The sequence below is a fragment of the Rhincodon typus genome, chromosome 5 (assembly GCF_021869965.1).
Source record: "Rhincodon typus isolate 14 chromosome 5, sRhiTyp1.1, whole genome shotgun sequence".
In the NCBI taxonomy this organism is placed as follows: Eukaryota; Metazoa; Chordata; class Chondrichthyes; order Orectolobiformes; family Rhincodontidae; genus Rhincodon; species Rhincodon typus.
The window spans coordinates 39,462,040-39,479,273 of record NC_063336.1 but is presented as its reverse complement, the minus strand read 5'-3'; the positions used below and the strand labels follow the sequence as shown (position 1 = coordinate 39,479,273).

The following is a 17,234-nucleotide window of genomic DNA, read 5'->3' as shown; positions in this document are numbered from 1 at the left end:
ATGCTGCTTGGCCTGCTGTGTTCATCCAGCCCTGCACCTTGTTGTCTCGGATTCTCCAGCATCTGCAGTTCCTACTATCTTAGAGTCATCCTCACCTGTGAGGGACCGTTAGTGATGATGATTGTGAGAGAAACTCAGCAGGTCTGGCAGCATCTGTGGAGAGAAAAGCGGAGTCAATCCTTTGTATCCATTAATCATTAATCAGAGGCTTCTTAACTTTGGGTTACAAACCCCTGTCTTTGTGTACGTTTGTCTGAAAATGGTTGACCTCCGGAGCTAAGCAGGTTCAGGCCTGTTTAGAACTTGAAAGAGAAAGCCCCTGGTGCAGTGCGAGTGTCCTTTACTCTGGGCCAGGAGTTCTCTGGGCCAGGAGTTTTATTCTGGGTTCAAGTCATACTTGCTCTGGAAGTGTGTAATGACATCTCTGAACAGGTTGATTAGAAAATATCTACAGATTTGCTAATAGAGTGCTATCCTTTATTAGGGGAGTAATTGAACCTAAAAGTAAAGATATTAAGGTTCAGTTATACAGAGCATTGGTGAGACCATGTTCTGAATAATGTCTGTAGGTTTGGTCTCCTTATTAAGGAAGGTTCTAAATACTTTAGAAACCATCCAGAGAATGTTTACTGCATTGATACCTGCAAGGTTTTTCTAATGAGGAAAAGTTGACAGGCAGAGCTTAGTGCCATAGAGTTTTACTGTACGAAAGGAGGCCCTTCAGCTCATTATTTCTATGCTGGTCATCAAGACTTGCCTATTCTAATCACATTTTCCAGCACTTGGCTTGGAAACATATGTGCCATCAAGTTCAAGTGGTCATCTAAATACTCCATAAATGTTGCCATAGTTCCTGCCTTTATCATCCTTTCAGGCAATAGGTTCCAGATACCCACCACCCTTTGAGTGAAAAAATTCTTCCTTAAATCCCATCTAAACTTCCTGCCTTTTACCTTAAAACAATGCCCCTGGTTATTGATGTTTCTTCCAACTACCCTGTCTTTGCCTCTCCTAATTTTGCATCCCTCACTCAGGTCACCCTTAGTCTGCCGTGCTCTTACATAAACAACTGCAGCCTATCTAGTCTTTCTTCATAGTTAAATTGCTCCAGGCCAGGCAACATCCTGATGACAGTCCTCTGCAATCTGTTGAGAGCAATTGCATCCATCCTATAGTATGGTGACCAGAGCTGTACACAGTACTTCAGCTGTGGCCTAACTAACATTTTGTACAGCTCCATCATAACCTCCCTACTCCTACATTCAGTGCTTTGACTAATAAAGGCAGATATCCCATATGACTTTATAACGACCTTATCCAGCTGTCCTTTGCCTTTGAGGATCTGTGGACATGCAAACCGAGGTCTTTCTGGTCCTCTGTAATTCCTAGGCTCCTACCATTCATCACGTACTCCCTTGCTCTCTTAGTGCACCGTAGATGTTTTTCTGCTAATTGTGGGATGCTTTTACTGCCTTCTTTGAGGTATCTGCTATTTCCTATTTTCCCCAATATTAATTCCCCAGTGTCATCTTCTAAAGAACCAACACTAACTTTACCGTTTCCTTTTCAGGTGTCGCCATCTGTTTTCATATTTCCAGCTACTTTCTCTCATTCTCTATAATAAAGTCCACTATTAATAACAAAACAAAATCACAGGCTGCATTTACAGTGCTCATGAAGTGTAGCAATTTTAAAAACAAATCAAAACCCCACTGGTATCTGATCAATGAATGAAAAAAATATACTTTTTTTTTCTTTCTGGCGTGAGCACCAGCAATCTACAAAGCACAATGTTGCTTAAATACTGTTACCATTAATCATTGCCTGTGACTGTACAGTACTGTTTTGCTTCCTTAAAAAGCACTAAGCTATTCAGTATTTCATAGTTCGCAACCCATTGTGTGTTGCGAAAGTATTCAGTGTAGCTGTCAGTTGGTTAATCGAAATTTCATTAACAGCTATTGACTAAGATTTGTGCAATTATATATTTGAATATTTCTTCCAGACACCTGCAGAGTGCTGATTCACCTACAAAATATTGTAGTGCTATTCAACAGTACGTAAACATAGAAATTTCAAACACCAGTACAAAGTATGACCACATGATTAGATTTAATGGAACTGATTTTGCCTGTTTAGCTGGTTTTCCACAGATTCGTAGAATTCTGCAGCACAGAAGGAGGCTGTTTATTCTTGGGCTGATAAGTGACAGGTAGCATTTGTGCCAAACAAATGGCAGTCAATGACAATCTCCAACAAGGCCATAAGATGTAGGAGCAGAAGCAGGCCATTTGACCCATCAAGTTTGCTCCACCTTTCAATGAGGTCATGGCTGATCTGATAATCTTCAACACCACTTTACTACCTTTTTCCCATAACCCTGGTTCTATGTTCCTATGATTTAGAAGGGTAAAGGCACTAGTCGCATGGGAATAGCAACATTTGCAGATTACCATTGTAAATCATGCAATGTATACCATTCCTTCATCCTTGATGTGTTATAATCCTTGAGCCCACTGTTCCTAATGGCACTATCTGAGTACCTTCACCACACTGACTGCAAGTGGTTCAAGGAAGCAGCCTGTCACTATTTCCTCAAAGGCAATTTGTAAAGGGCAATAAATGCTAGTAGGAGCAAATTACTGTGGATGCTGGAACCTGAACTGAAAACAACAAATGCTGGAGGTCACAGTGGATCAGACAACATCCATGGAAAGAGAGCAAGCTAACATTTCGAGTCCAGAAGAGTCGTTGGACTCAACATTAGCTTGCTCTCTGTCTGTGGATGCTGTCTGACCCACTGTGTCTGCCAGCGTTTGTTGTATACAATAAACGCTAGTGTTGTTTCCCATTCATGTGAATGAATAATTTTGAAAAAAATCTTTCAAATACCTATGAATCACTATCCCCAGGTCTCCTGATCTTGCAAATTTCCTTCAAAAAAGGTATCATTTTGATTGTAATGGTTCTCCATATTGTTTCCCACTTAAATGCTATCTGTTGTGTGTCTACTGCAGTAGGTTACGTTCTTCCTTTATTTGCAGCTGTGACAGTTGCAAAATTTAATCTGTACTTGTCAAAAAAGGAATTTGCGATGTAATTGTCTTTATCTTTGTTTTTCCACCGTTGCTTTCAACTCTTTTGTTTTTGGCTAGCCTCAACTCTTCTGATATTTCAAAAATCTATTTGCCTCTTCATTAAATATTTCCAGTGATCTAGCCTCCACAATTCTCTAGGGAAGAGAATTCCAGACATTTATTGCCCTCTGGGAGCGGAAGTTCTTAACGCATCTCAGTTTTAAATAAATGTTCCCTTGTTCTATAACTATCTCTCCTAGCTCAAGATTCTCCCACTAATGAAAGCATCTTCTTAACACCTACCCTGTCAAGCTCCCTCAAAATCTTATAGGTTTTAATCAATCACTTCTTCTTCTCATGAATAATGACTTAAACCTTTTAGCCATTCTTGATAAGTCAATTCCTTTGTTGTTCTCATTGCTTATGAGATTCTGGTGTTCTATGACTGTTTCTCCCCATCCCCCTATTCTTACTTGTGTTTCTTTATTTTTGCCTCTGGATGCGAGTTGAGAAACTATCCTTTCCATCTAAGGAATTACTTAAAATATCTGGAATGAATGAAAAATTTGCATTTGTATAGTGCCTTTAAGACCACTAGACATATTGTTTAACAGCCAATGAAGTACAGTTTGAAGTCCTGTAGTAATGTAGGAAACATACCACACAAATTACACACAGAAGAATTCTGTTTCAGAGCCTTTGAAGGATAAATGTTGACCAGGATGTAGTGTGTAACTTCCTGGCTCCCCTTCAAAATAGTGCAATAGAATTATTTACTTCCACCTAAGAACGCTTAGAGGCCTCCTACTAATATCTGAACTGATAGCATCACAGAGTCATATAGCACAGAAACAAATCCTTCCGTCCAATTTGTCCATGCCATGTTTCCCAAACTAACTCGTCCCATTTGCCTGTGTTTGGCCCATGTCCTTCTAAACCTTTCCTATTAATGTACCTGCTCAAATGTCTTTTAAATGTTCGAACTGTACCTGCATCTATCACATCCTCTGGCAGTTGATTCTACACATTCACCATCTATGTGTGAAAAAGTTGCCCTCATGTCCTGTTTAAATGTTTCTCCTCTCACCTTAAAAATGTGCCCCCCATTTTGAGCTCCCACCCTGAGGGAAAAGATCTTTGCTATTTGCCTTATCTATACCTCTTGTGATTTTATAATCCTCATTAAGGTCACCCTTTAACCTCCTAAATTCCAGTGAAAGTAGTCCCAGCCTATCCTTATAACTCGAACCCTCCAGTTCTGAAGAAGGGTCCCAACCCGAAACGTCGATTCTACTCCTCTAATGTTGCGTGATCTGCTGTGTTCCTCCAGTTCCACACTGTGTATGCAATCTCATTTGTTGTTTTACATTGTAATGTGCCTGGGGAAAGCATGGGGGACCTTTTGAACATGCAAATATTGAGTACATATCTGAGTGCGTTCTGCATAGTTGAGAACTCACATGCACTTTTTCTCCGATTGTAGATTTTGAAATGCAGCCTTTCCACAACATGATTTTCTTTAATCTTGCACGATGATGCTTCGATGTTTAAGCAATTTGTACAATTTTAATCTGAAAATCGAAGTTCTGATTGATGTTATTCTAAATAAGGGAAGATCACGTTTGACTTCGAAAGAAGTTACATTAAAAATTGCAGTATCTATTCCTGCTTGTTGCATAAAAAATAGAAGCAGGACTCTCCTCAAATCCTTTGTCATCCAAAACCTTACCAATAGCACAGATTCAATTCCTGTGATGGTGGAGCTGAACCTCAGGCTAACTGTCACCACTCATCTCTCTCTAACAAGAGAGTAGCCCTGTGGTTCTCTGTGGTGACTTTGCCAAACCTTATTTGCTTAGTATTGTTCTGAATTGTCTGTTTAGAATTTGTGCAAAAGCAAAAGAATGAAGATGCTGGAGATCAAAAACACAAACACAAACACAAAATGCTGAAATCATTCACTAACTCGGGCAACATTTGTAGGGTAAAACCAAGTTAACATTTCAGGTCAGTGACCTTTCACGAGAAGTGATTTTTATTCTCAAGTGTCTGGTGTGGGACATTGAACCCACAACTTTGTGACTGAAATGAAAGTGCCTGAGCTACAGCTGTCACCAAATGAATATTACATAGTATTGATCGGAAAAAAGTTGCTTTATTCTTCCTGTAGGTGTTTTACTGCAATATTTTCATCTTAACAGTAAAAGATAGTGATCTATACTGACATTATGGTTATTACAAATTGACCTAGTTCACAAAAATTTTTTAAAAAAATTAAAGTAGAAAATTTTGTGTTAATTCTCTCTCTACTAGAACTGTATTTCTTTAGACAGTTCCTCGAGGAGAACTGCATGTAGATCTGTACATGATTGCATTACTAGTTTATACCTGTTCAAATCTGAGAAAGCAGAGTTACTTATACATGTACAAACCCCCAGAGTTACCGTCAAAGTTCCATCCAGTTTAATCAGCTCTTGGTTTAAATCTTAAGATTTAACCTTAGATTTTGGAACATTTCAAAACTTTGATTCACATGAAACGTCAGGGAGATATCGCACATCAGAAGGAAGCTTTTCAGTACCTGAAAAGGTTCTGAGGAATGGTCACCAGACCTGAAACATTAACTCTAATTTTTTTTCTTCACAGATGTTTGCCAGACCTGCTGAGCTTTTCCAGCAACTTCTGTTTTTGTTCCTGATTTACAGCAGCTGCAGTCATTTAGCTTTTTTTTTCAGTACCTGAATATTGTTCAAAAGGGGAGACTTGACAAAACATATTGTCTTAGGCTTGTTGGTACAAATGCAAGAATGCCAAACTTCAAATGATCACAACAATTTACGTAACAGGGGAAAAAAAGGGGTTGCGATTGGATAAATGTTACCATTTAGAAAACAATAGGGAGCTACAGACTCCCTAAGGTTCCAGTTAATTTAAGAAAAGCACAAAGCCTGAGCATGTGGCTGAGAAGATGGTGTAAAGGGGAGGGTTCAGATTCGTGGGACATTGGGACTGGTTCTGGGTGGGGTCAGACCTGTAAACGCTGCGTGGAATATTCCTGGGCAGGACTGGGACTGGTGCCCTTGGTAGGTATATAGTAGAGTGTTTGCGGAAGGTTTAAACTAGTGTGGCAGGGGGATGGGAACCAGAGGAGTAGGACAGTAGATGCAGAAATTGAGTTTGAGATTGAAACCAAGGCAAACATGACTAAGAATAAGAACAGGCAGAGAAATACTGTTGTAAAGAGCGGGGGAAGTGATTAGTACTTGGAACTATGACATTATTGTGATTACGGAGACTTGGCTGAAATAGGGACAGGACTAACAGCTGAATGTTCCAGGATTTAGATGTTTCAGGTGTAATAGAAGGGGATGTAAGAGGATGGGGGAGTTGCATTATTGGTTTAAAAAAAAGTATCTCACAGCTGTACTGAGGGTGGATACATCAGAGGACTTGTGCAGCGAGTCAGTATGGGTAGAACGCGGGAATACAAAAGGTGAAATCACAATGCTGGGGGTATACTACAGGCCTCCCAACAGCCAGCAGGAGATAGAGGAGAGAATATGTAGACAGATTTTGGAGTGATGTAAAAACAACAGGGTTGTTGTGGTGGGTGATTTTAACTTCTGCTGTATTGACTGAAACTCACTTCGTGGTAGGGGCTTGGATGGGGCAGAATTTGTAAGGACCATTCAGGAGGGTTTCCTGACACAGTATACAAACAGTCCAACAGGAGAGGGGATATACTGGACTTGGTTTTGGGAAATGAGCCTGGCCAAGTGAGTGAAGTTTCAGAAAGGGAACATTTTAGGAGTAGTAACCATAATACCATGAGTTTTAAGATACTCATAGATAGGAGTAACAGCAGTCTTCAGGTGAAGTTGTTAGATTGGGAGAAGGTAAACTACAACAATGTTAGGCAGGAACTGGAGAATGTTGATTGGAGGTGGCTGTTTGAGGGTAAATCCACAACAGACGTGGGAGTATTTCAAACGGCAGTCGATAAGAATTCAGAAGCAGCACGTTCCTGCGAGAATGGATAGCTAAGGCAAATTACGTGAACTTTGGATGACCTGGGATGTTATGACCTTGGTCAAAAAGAGAAAGGAAGCATACATGAGGTCTAGTAGGATGGGAACTGATGAAGTCCAAGGGAAAGTAGGAAAGAACTTAATCAAGGAATTAGAAGGGCTGAAAGGGATCATGAGAAGTAATTAGCAAACAGGATTAAGAAGAATCCCAAGGCTTTTTATACACATATAAAAAACAAGAGAGTAGCCATGAAAAAGAGTGGCCCCCTCATTCTTATTTTGTCACCTCCTCAAAAAACTTAATCAAGTTAGTGAGGCACAACCTTGCTCGCATAAAACCATGCTGACTATCACTAATCAGTCTATTTGCTTCCAAATGTATATAGACCTTGTCCCCGAGAATCTTTTCCACCAATTTTCCTACCACTGATGAAAGGACAACAGAGGGAATCTATGTGTGGAGCCAGAGGGGTAGATGAGGTTGTAATCAAATATTTTGTGTCCATATTCACCAAAGAGAAGGAATTGTTGGAGGATGATCTTGGGGAAGGAAGTGTCAAATTTCTAAGCCAAGTTTCTATTAAAAAGGAAGAGGTGTTGTGTGTCTTAAGAAGTATTAAGGTAGATAGGTCCTTGGGTCTTGATGGGATCTATCCCATAATATTGAGGGCGGCAAAAGAACAAATTGCTGAAGCATTGACAGATGTCTTTGTATTCTCTTTGGCCGCAGGTGAGGTCCCAGAGGGCTGGAGAATAGCCAATGTTGTCCCATTGTTTAAGAAGGGTAGCAGAGACAACCCAGGAAGTTACAGACCTGTGAGCCTTTCATCAGTGGTAGGAAAATTTGGTGGAAAAGATTCTCGGGGACAAGGTCTATATACATTTGGAAGCAAATAGACTGATTAGTGATAGTCAGCATGGTTTTATGCGAGCAAGGTTGTGCCTCACTAACTTGATTAAGTTTTTTGAGGAGGTGACAAAATAAGAATGAACGCGATCATGTTTGGATTTGGATTTGGATTAGGTTAAAATAGTGCCTTTTGAAGATTCATCTAAAACTTTGACTGTGTTCCTACTTTAAAAAGTGACACAATTTCTGCATTGCTGCTCTCTATTTGTGAAAAGGAAGCAGGATTTATTTCTTTCATTCCCATAACTAGTTGTCAAAAGGTCAGTGAACCACTGTTCGGGTGTGTTGACTTTACAGGAAAGAATTTAGAAAATCTTTATTGTTAAAGAAGGTGGAACAGCAACATTGTTGCCTAGCAATGTTTAGGTATCATTTAACATATTGCATTTGTTATGATTTGTTTGCAAGACATAATCCTTCCAGTTTTATCATGTGTTATTATTTTAATGTGAGTGTTATTTGGGCATGCAGGACTGTCTAAAAACTATTCCAGTGGAAATAGGCAGTCTTTGAGATGCAGAGGCTGTGGAGTTAAAAAGCTCCATTTTGGGTCATTGTATCATAGAACAGAAGGTGATCTTGTCTATCATATATATGCCACCTGTCCATAGGAGCAACTGGCCTGGTCTCACGGGCCCACCTTTCCTCATTTCTTCTTTTTTCCTCTCTCATTATTTCTAATTATTTTGACTTTGATTCACCAGATTTACTTCGCTGTGGTGTTGCATTGTTTATTTCTCTTTTTCTTCCATTGGTTAAGGAGATACAATTATATATTAATGATTACTATATGTTGTCAGTTCTGAGTTCCAGCAGTTAGTGGCTCAGTAATAATACAGTCTAAATGATGAGGTGAATATAAATCAAATTCATTGCACCTTTCCCTGCACCTTCCCCCAACGCAACCCAAAACCTTCTGAAATGCATCACTTCCCCAGTTTCTGAATTAATGGTTTTGACCTTTTTCTGTTTTTTTTATTTCTACATGGGATGCATGCTGTTGGCTAGGCTAGTGTTTATTGTCTGTCCTTCATTCCCTTGATTATTGGGCTGATCTTTACAATTGTTTTTGAACAAGTGCAAAATGGTTGTAATTCTCCAGTCCTCCAACATAACCCTTGAGTCCAGGGAAGATTGAAAGATTATTGACAGTGTTTTCGTAGTTTCCACTCACACTCCTTGGATGCATCTCATCTGGTCCTGGTGCTTATCATCTTTTGAGTATTTATTGCCAACTTATCCGCTATCACCACCTTATTAGTTTTAAACCCTTCCAGTGACTGGGTTTCCTCCTCTGTCACCATGGCTTAGGCAGCATCCGCCTCATGGTAAAGACGGATGCAAAGTATTCATTTAGCACCTCTGCTATTCCTCATGCTTCCACCTGTTTTTGTTCCCACTACCTTTTTACCATCTTTATTTTACTATAACGTGCCTGAGATTTCCGTATATGTGAGATGCCAGTCTTTCCTCCTAATTCCTCTTCTCTTATTTGCCTTCTCGCCTCACTTCTGATCCTTCTATATTCAGTTTGGCTCTCAACTGTGCTTTGTACTTGACACCTGTCATAAACAAACTTTTTCTTCTTTAATTTAATTTCTATCTCTACTATCATTTAGAGAGCTCTCAATTTGTTTGCCCTGCATTTGCGTTTTGAGGGAATATACCTTGACTGTACCAAATCCTCCTTCTTCTTGAAACCAGCACATTGATTCACTGCTGTGTCTGTTAGCAGCCTTTGGTCCCAGTTCTGTCCTTGACCCATTGAAGATGGCTGTCTGCCTGGTGAATATTCTTACTCTGGATTGCTCATTGTCCTTTGCACCATGCTCCTAAACATTTAAGATTCAATGATCACAGCTATCTCACTATCTACTCGGCCTTCCTCATTCCAAAGAATTGGCTCTGGCAGTGCTTCGTTTTTTTGTTGGACTGGATACGTATTACTGCAGGAACACTGGCCCCTCCCCTATATATTAGTCCTATCCCAGTTGATCTTTGTGTAATTAACGTCCCCATTATAGCATTGCACCTCTCTGTGGGGAGCCTTACTTAATATTTCCTGGAAGCCAATGTCATCATATCTATAGACATTTAATTACATCCACTTAAAAAAAATTTATTGGATTTATTAGACATGACCTACTCTACTTGGATGCATGCTGGCAATATCTTGAATTTCTCAAAGTGCTCAGTCACCCCTTTCTGAATTTTGTATTCTATAATTGTCTAACAACTGTTGTGGGAAAATGGGCCTATATTTTCCTTATTTCTCGCTTCCTTAAATATCAGGGTTACATTTACAATTTTCCAAATCAAAGGAATAATGCCTGAATCAATGAAGCTTGGGAAGATAATGTTCAAAGCATATACTTTTTCCATGCCTATTTCCTCTGTCAGGGTGGAAAATCTCCTCCAGTCCTGGAAGTCTTTGCTTTTTATAACTATTATTTTTCCAATGTGATTTTTTTTTGCTTGAGATAAATTGGTGAGTTCCAACCCTGTCCTTAATTGTTATTTTCCTTGGAATGTTGGTTGTACTATCATCTACTAATATTGTGAAGATTTGACATCGATTATTTATTTAAGAAGTTGGCAATTTCTTTTATTTTTGTTTCCAGCATCATCGACATTCATTTTTAAAGTGCTGACATGACAAATGACTGTTGCTTTTCATCTAACATAATAAGAGAAAACAATTTGGAATAACAAGCACCAAAACAGCCAAAGACACTCAGAATACTGGCCATAAATGAATAGATAGGATAATTAGTTGACTCTTCTATGCATGATTTGATTTAAAAATGTGTTTAGAAAATTTGTTTTGTGATGGCTTTTATATTTATATCACTATAAAGCAGATTCCACATTAGGGAGAAGGAGTAGTGTGAGATTGTTGGTGAATGGGAAATTAGGGCTGCCATTTTGGACTGAGATAAGAAGCTTCTTCACTCAGGCGATTGTGAAGTTTTGGATCCTTTACCCCAAGGAGCCATTGATGCTCAGTCGGTGATCACATTCAGAGCTGAGTGCAATTTAGATCTTAGGATGCTAAGCAAATCAAGCATTATGGAGATTGAATAGGAAAGTCGAGCTGAGGTTCAGGATCAGCCATGATTTTGCAAGAAGGCAAAGCAGGCTGTAGGGACATTGGACCTACTGCTGCTTCTGATTCCTACCTGTTGTAGTCAGAAGGGTGTCTTTATTGTTCTTATCAAGCTGCTTCTTGTTTATCCCTCTTCCTGTTCCTCTTACTTCCTCTGTGCTATCATCGTATATTTGGTCATAATGGCTGTGCTCCCATTGTGACAAATTGGTGTACAACAACAAATTATCGGAAGCGCTCTGGACTCCTATGAGTGAGATCAGTGGTGGGTAAGTTATTGGAGGTGATTCTGAAAGTTAGAATTTACATACTTTTGGAGAGGGAAGGATTCATTCGGGATAGTCAGCATGGTTTTTTGCGATGGAAATCGTGTCTGACAAACTTGATTGAGCTTTTTAATGAAGTAAAAAAAAATTGATGAGAGTAGAGCAATAGACATTGTTTACTTGGACTTCAGAAAGCCTTTGACAAGGTTCTACATGGTAGACTAATTAGTAAAGTTAGATCATATGGGATCATTGGATACAAAATTGGCTTGATGTTTGGAGACAGAGGGTGTTGATGGAGGGTTGTATTTTCAGACCGGAGGCCTGTGACCAGCGGTGTTCCATAGGAATTAGTGCTGGGTGCATTTTTGTTTGTCACTTTTATATAAATGATTTGGATGGGAATATAGGAGGCATTGTTAGTAAATTTGCAGATGACACCAGAATTGGTGGTGTAGAAGTATAGCGTTGAAGAAAGTTGTCAAAGATTAAAAGAGATCTTGATTAAATGGGTCAATTGGCTAGGAGTGGCAGATGGAGTTTAATTTGGATAAATGTGAGGTATTGTACTTTGGTTTAAAAAAAAGGGCAGGACTTATACAGTTGATGGTAGAGCCCTGGGTAGTGTTGTAGAACAGAGAGACCTAGGGGTTCAGTACATAATTCTTTGAAATTTGCATCACAGATAGACAGGGTGGTTAAGAAGGCATTTAGCACATTTGCTTTCATTGCTGAAACCTTTGAGTAGAGGAGTTGGGACTTTATGTTAAGGTTGCACAGGACATTGGTGAGGCCTCCTCTGTAGTGCTGTGTACACTTCTGGTTGCCCTGTTGTAGGAAGGGTATTATTAACCAGAAGAGAGTTCAGAAAAGATTTACCAGCATTTGGCTGGGAATGGAAGTTTTGAGATGTAAAAGTAGACTGGAAAGACGGGGGTTTTTTTTCTCAAGAGCGTAGGAGGTTGATGGTGACCTTTATTGAAGTTTATAAAATCATGAGGGGCATAGATAAGGTGAATGGCAAGGGTCTTTTCCATAGGGTGTGGGAGTTCAAACTTGGGGGCATATTTTTAAGGTGAGAGGAGAAACATTTGAAAAGGACATGAGGGGCAAATTTTTTACACAGAATAGTTCATGTGTGGACTGAACGGCCAGAGAAAGTGGTGGATACAGGTATAGCTACAATGTTTAAAAGACATTTGGATAAGTTCAGGAATAGGAAAGGTTTGGAGGGATATGGGCCAAGCACAGACAAATGGGACTGGTTTAGTTGGGAACATGGACTGGTTGGACTATGCTGTATGTGTCTATGATTCTGATTATATCGAGGCTCCTTCAGAGTATTTGAGGCACCAGAAGAATTGTTTCCATCTGCTAGTGGTCTGCTGTAGCATGTTTTGTGTTTCAAACACTTATGCCCTCATTAAAGTGGCATCAGGTGTACTAGCACCAGAAGTGTCTGTGCGCATGTCACAACCCCAACTTTTGGTGGATTAAAGGCCTTGTGCTGAAATATTGTGAACTCTAGAACTGTATTTCACAGCCTTTATTCTTAATCAAAATAAGTAATTTTTTTTCCCAAAAATATTTCCAACCAGGGCTTTCTAAAATTTCGCCTCCTGTGAACCTATCTGTAACATCTTATAATTTCCATACTGTCTTAAAATGGGATGTCGTTGATACATCTAGAAACTCGTGGTTTAATGTCGAAATCAAAAATTACAGGTAAGTTTTGTTTTTGTTTTACTTTTTTGTATATTTTAATTCAAACAATAATATTGTATTTTACAAGCAACCAAAATTCTGTTTTACAGTTTTTCACAATGGAGACCTTTCTTGCCTTGTTTAAATGTTTCAACACACCATTGTGATCTCAGTGATGGTTTTGTACCTGATGAGGATAAACTGGGCTATTATGCCAGAGTTAATATGGTTACAGAATCACAGAAGTCAGACTTTGTTTCCACTAATCGTTTCATATTTAAATTAAATGGTAAGCCGGAATTTAAAGGAATTAACTTTATTTTTATGTCTTTTAACTTTAATGTGCAGGACATGCAGTGTGTGGCTTTCTTTTGAGATAATGGCTGCTACATATAGACCATTCAGCAAAATGCCTTTTATAAGCTCCAAATCACAGTAATGAAATTTAACTCAATCCAGGAAGGTTTGATGACTTTGAAAACAAAATATCTATTTTAATATGTTGTTCTTAAATTTCTGCGGTATTTCCTAAAGCTTTGTATAAAAAGTGGCCCAATACAGCAGTCCCTCATTTAGCACACTTAATGTGACATGACAAAATGTGTGCTAAATGAAAATCTATAAGAAAAGACATTTGTTAGATTCCTCACTTGTGATTTTTTTTAATATCAAAAATCTGTTGGAAATATTTAAACATGACTGACCCAAATATCCTCTAAGTCATAATAACTCACTAACTCTATTATGAACAATATGGCAAAATAGGCAGCACGGTGGCTCAGTGGTTAGCAATGCTGGCTCACAGCATCTGGGTTTGAATCTACCCTTCGGCGACTGCTTGTGTGGAGTTTGCACATTCTTCCTGTGTCTGCATGGGCTTCCGCCAGATACTCTGGTTTCCTCCCACAGTCCAAAGATATACAGGTTATGTGGATTGGCCATGCTAAATTGTCCCTTAGTGGCCGGGGATGTGTAGGCTAGTGGGTTGGCCATGAAAATGTGGGGTTGCAAGGATAAAGTGGGGCTGGGTTTAGGTGGGATGCTCTGCAGAAGGTCAGTGTGGACTCAATGGGCTGTATGGCCTCTTGCTGCACTGCAGAGTTATATGAATATTAAGTTCGTCCATTATGGATTACTCGCCATATCCTACTTACAACTCTGCCCCGTCCCACCCTTTGCAGCGTGCCACCTCTTTAGCATCTTCCTTCTCCAGCCGAGCCAATCTTTTCCCTCACCAGATCGGCCCATCCACACATCCCCTCTGAGTTAGGGAGGCAGCAAGAGAAAGCTCGATGGATAGAAGAGGCTGTGGAACAAAGCAGTGAGAGGGAGGGTGAGGGAGGGAAGTGGCGAGACAGAGGGTAGGGAAGGTCATTCTCCCATATTATCCTGAGGAACTCCTGCAGCACTGTCCTGGGACTGAGTTGATTAACCTCCGGCAACTACAGTCATCTTCCTTTATGCTTGTTATGACTCCTGTCAAAAAAGTAATACATGCTGTTCAATATTTATTAAATATTTCATGAGGGAGTTATGATATGTTCAAAATTTGTAATTTTGATGTCTTGTATAGCCACTTTAGGTCCTCCTGATGTAAAGCTTAGAGCTGATAACAACCATATAATTGTGGAAGTAAATTACACTCTCCCTAACACCATAGTAAAAAGGAATGCAAAGATTTTGAAAACATCATTATTGTACAATATTTGGTACTGGCATCCTGAAAAACCGAAACTGGTAAGTTTTTAAAGTTTCCAAGTTTGTCTCCAATAATGCTACAAAAAATAAGATTTGCTTTTGAAAAATGTTCTTCTGTTTTTGGATAGGTGTTTATAGTAAAATGACCTGTTAGGGAAGAAAACCTGTTGATTTAACTTAGCATGGTCTGTACAGTCCCACACCAATGTGGTTGACTTAGATGTCTTTTGAATTGGCCAAGTGAGCAACGTGAAGAATAGCATGAATCTGTTTGCAGTGCTCTAATAAATATTGAACTTCGCAGAAATCTTCAGGTTATGTTTTAAAAACAAGTTGAATTGTAGAAGCTGATATAAATATTGATAACTTTTCTTAAATTATCTAGTTTAGAAATCACGTAGCTGTAGACTATTTTGCTCTGTCTTCCTCTGCTGTATATTTACTAATGGAATTCTTTTTTATTTGATGTGGAAATTCTGTCAATAAAATAAATTATTTCTATATATATATTTCCCCATTAACATTCATCACTGCCTCATTTTATCAGTGCAAATTATGTAGTAGCCCAAATTTAGTGTTATGATGCTAGATTAAAAGCCCACAAGGTCATCAATTGAAATATCATTTTGCAAGCTGTGAAATCGAATCCAGTAATGCACAGACAGAATATTAACAAGACTGCAAAACTGTTGTAAAATCCCAATTGTTCTCCAATGTCCTACATGTTTTTGCAACCATACATATTATTGTTCATGTTTAATTTTGTTTTTGAAATCACTGAAGTTGCCATCACAAGTATCAAAAGGTTGCTCCCAAAGTGGTAAAAAGCAGACCCACAGAGTATCCCCACTCAGAAGCTTGACATAGTCAAGTTATTAATGTTGTCACGGAGCCGTGGTACTCTTACTGTGATTTCAAGTTCCACATAATCTGAGGTGACGCATCAGTGCAGCGCTAAGGGAGTGCAGCCTTTCTGCTGAAATATTAAACTCAACTTTGCTTTTTATGTGGATATATGAGTGTTGGTCTTTCATGACCTTTTAAGCATTGCTAGAGCCACATAGAATACAATTAAGATGTCACACCAAGAAACGTATTTGCATTACACTGATATTTCTGGCTAAAAGCTTCATACATGTTAACACTAGCCTATCTAATCATGCAATTCAATTGTTACAGGAAGATAGCATTTGCAACAGCAAGAAGACACTACACAAAATTCAAGTACCAACTGGAGCTACTTGTGTATCTGCAGAAGTATATCTGCAAGACTTAAACCTGAAAGGAAATAGATCTCAAGAAATATGTTTGCAAATTCATCCAAGCAATGTGTCAGGTAATATGAATGCACAGTTTGGATTTTAAATGACTGGTTGCTGAAATTCAAAAGAAATGCAATCTGAGCAGATATTGACATTATGTAGCACAGTGCATTGCAAATGCTAAGTCTAAATTTAGGAGTTGATGTGGCTGTTGGACCTCAGCAAAATAAATTGCTGTACTGAGTAACCCTCGTCAATTAGTTCTGTTAGGTAGTGCTGGAACTTTTATCAGTACTCAAGAAATTGGTCATGTTTCTTTTATCAACTTTAGTAAGGTTGCTACTAAGCTATGACATTTTAATAATCCATTTACAAGTTACTGCTTCTTGCTGGACTGATAATTCTGCAAAAAGCTTCTGTGTGCCCAAAAATGTTTTTCGAAGTGCTTCTTCAATATCTTTTAAAGATTTTCAACTGCACCATTATAATAATTCTAAGATGATGTGGTTAATTTTTTTTGCCTTCTTCCATACTGTTAGCATCAAGCGCTGTATTGATTCAGACAATGTTACTTTCTAAGGGAATTTGATAAAAAGTAACTGGGCAATTGATTTGCACCTTGCACATATACGGCACACACCACATGCTATGCAACACATTTGCTTATATGACAAGTTCCCAAATTATGGATTTAGATCTGAAAGCAGGAAATGCTTCTTCACCCAAAATGTATCAATAAATGGACTAGACCTTCAGAGCAGCGGAAGTGAAAATCCCAGAATCATTTTGGAATGATTGCATGCTGGAAATAAGGGCTTTCTGTTACTAACAGGGCAAATATTCTTCCTTTTCAATAATGATTCTACTATCCTGTGACTAATATGGAATGTTGCAGTATATGGTAATGTCGTATAGCTATTTTAGAGACATCAAAATTATGCTCTATTATTGCCAACACTTATATTTCCAGACAAAGACTGGTTAATCTTCTAATAAATTATCTCGATACACTGTGCAAATTCTGTGATGTTTTAATTGGAAACCTTCTCTAGGGCAATAAATGGCAGCCTAGCCAGAGATGCTCAAATCCCATGAAAGCATAAAACTAAAACTGATTTGGCCATCCACTCAACAATATGCAGTAATATTTGCTGATAGCTTTCTGATGGCATCATTTATATAT

General features: G+C 38.8%; 1 protein-coding gene across 3 annotated transcripts in view; it reads left to right on the top strand.

Annotated features, from left to right (window-relative positions):
• Positions 1-17,234, top strand: part of LOC125483128 (interferon gamma receptor 1-like) — a 96,289-nt gene that overhangs the window by 62,095 nt on the left and 16,960 nt on the right. For all 3 annotated transcript variants that reach the window (XM_048596870.1, XM_048596872.1, XM_048596871.1), the window contains exons 2-5: positions 12,986-13,112; positions 13,202-13,380; positions 14,665-14,828; positions 15,969-16,125. In XM_048596870.1, coding sequence (XP_048452827.1) covers positions 12,986-13,112; positions 13,202-13,380; positions 14,665-14,828; positions 15,969-16,125 — 627 coding nt within the window. The remainder of the gene's footprint in view (positions 1-12,985; positions 13,113-13,201; positions 13,381-14,664; positions 14,829-15,968; positions 16,126-17,234) is intronic.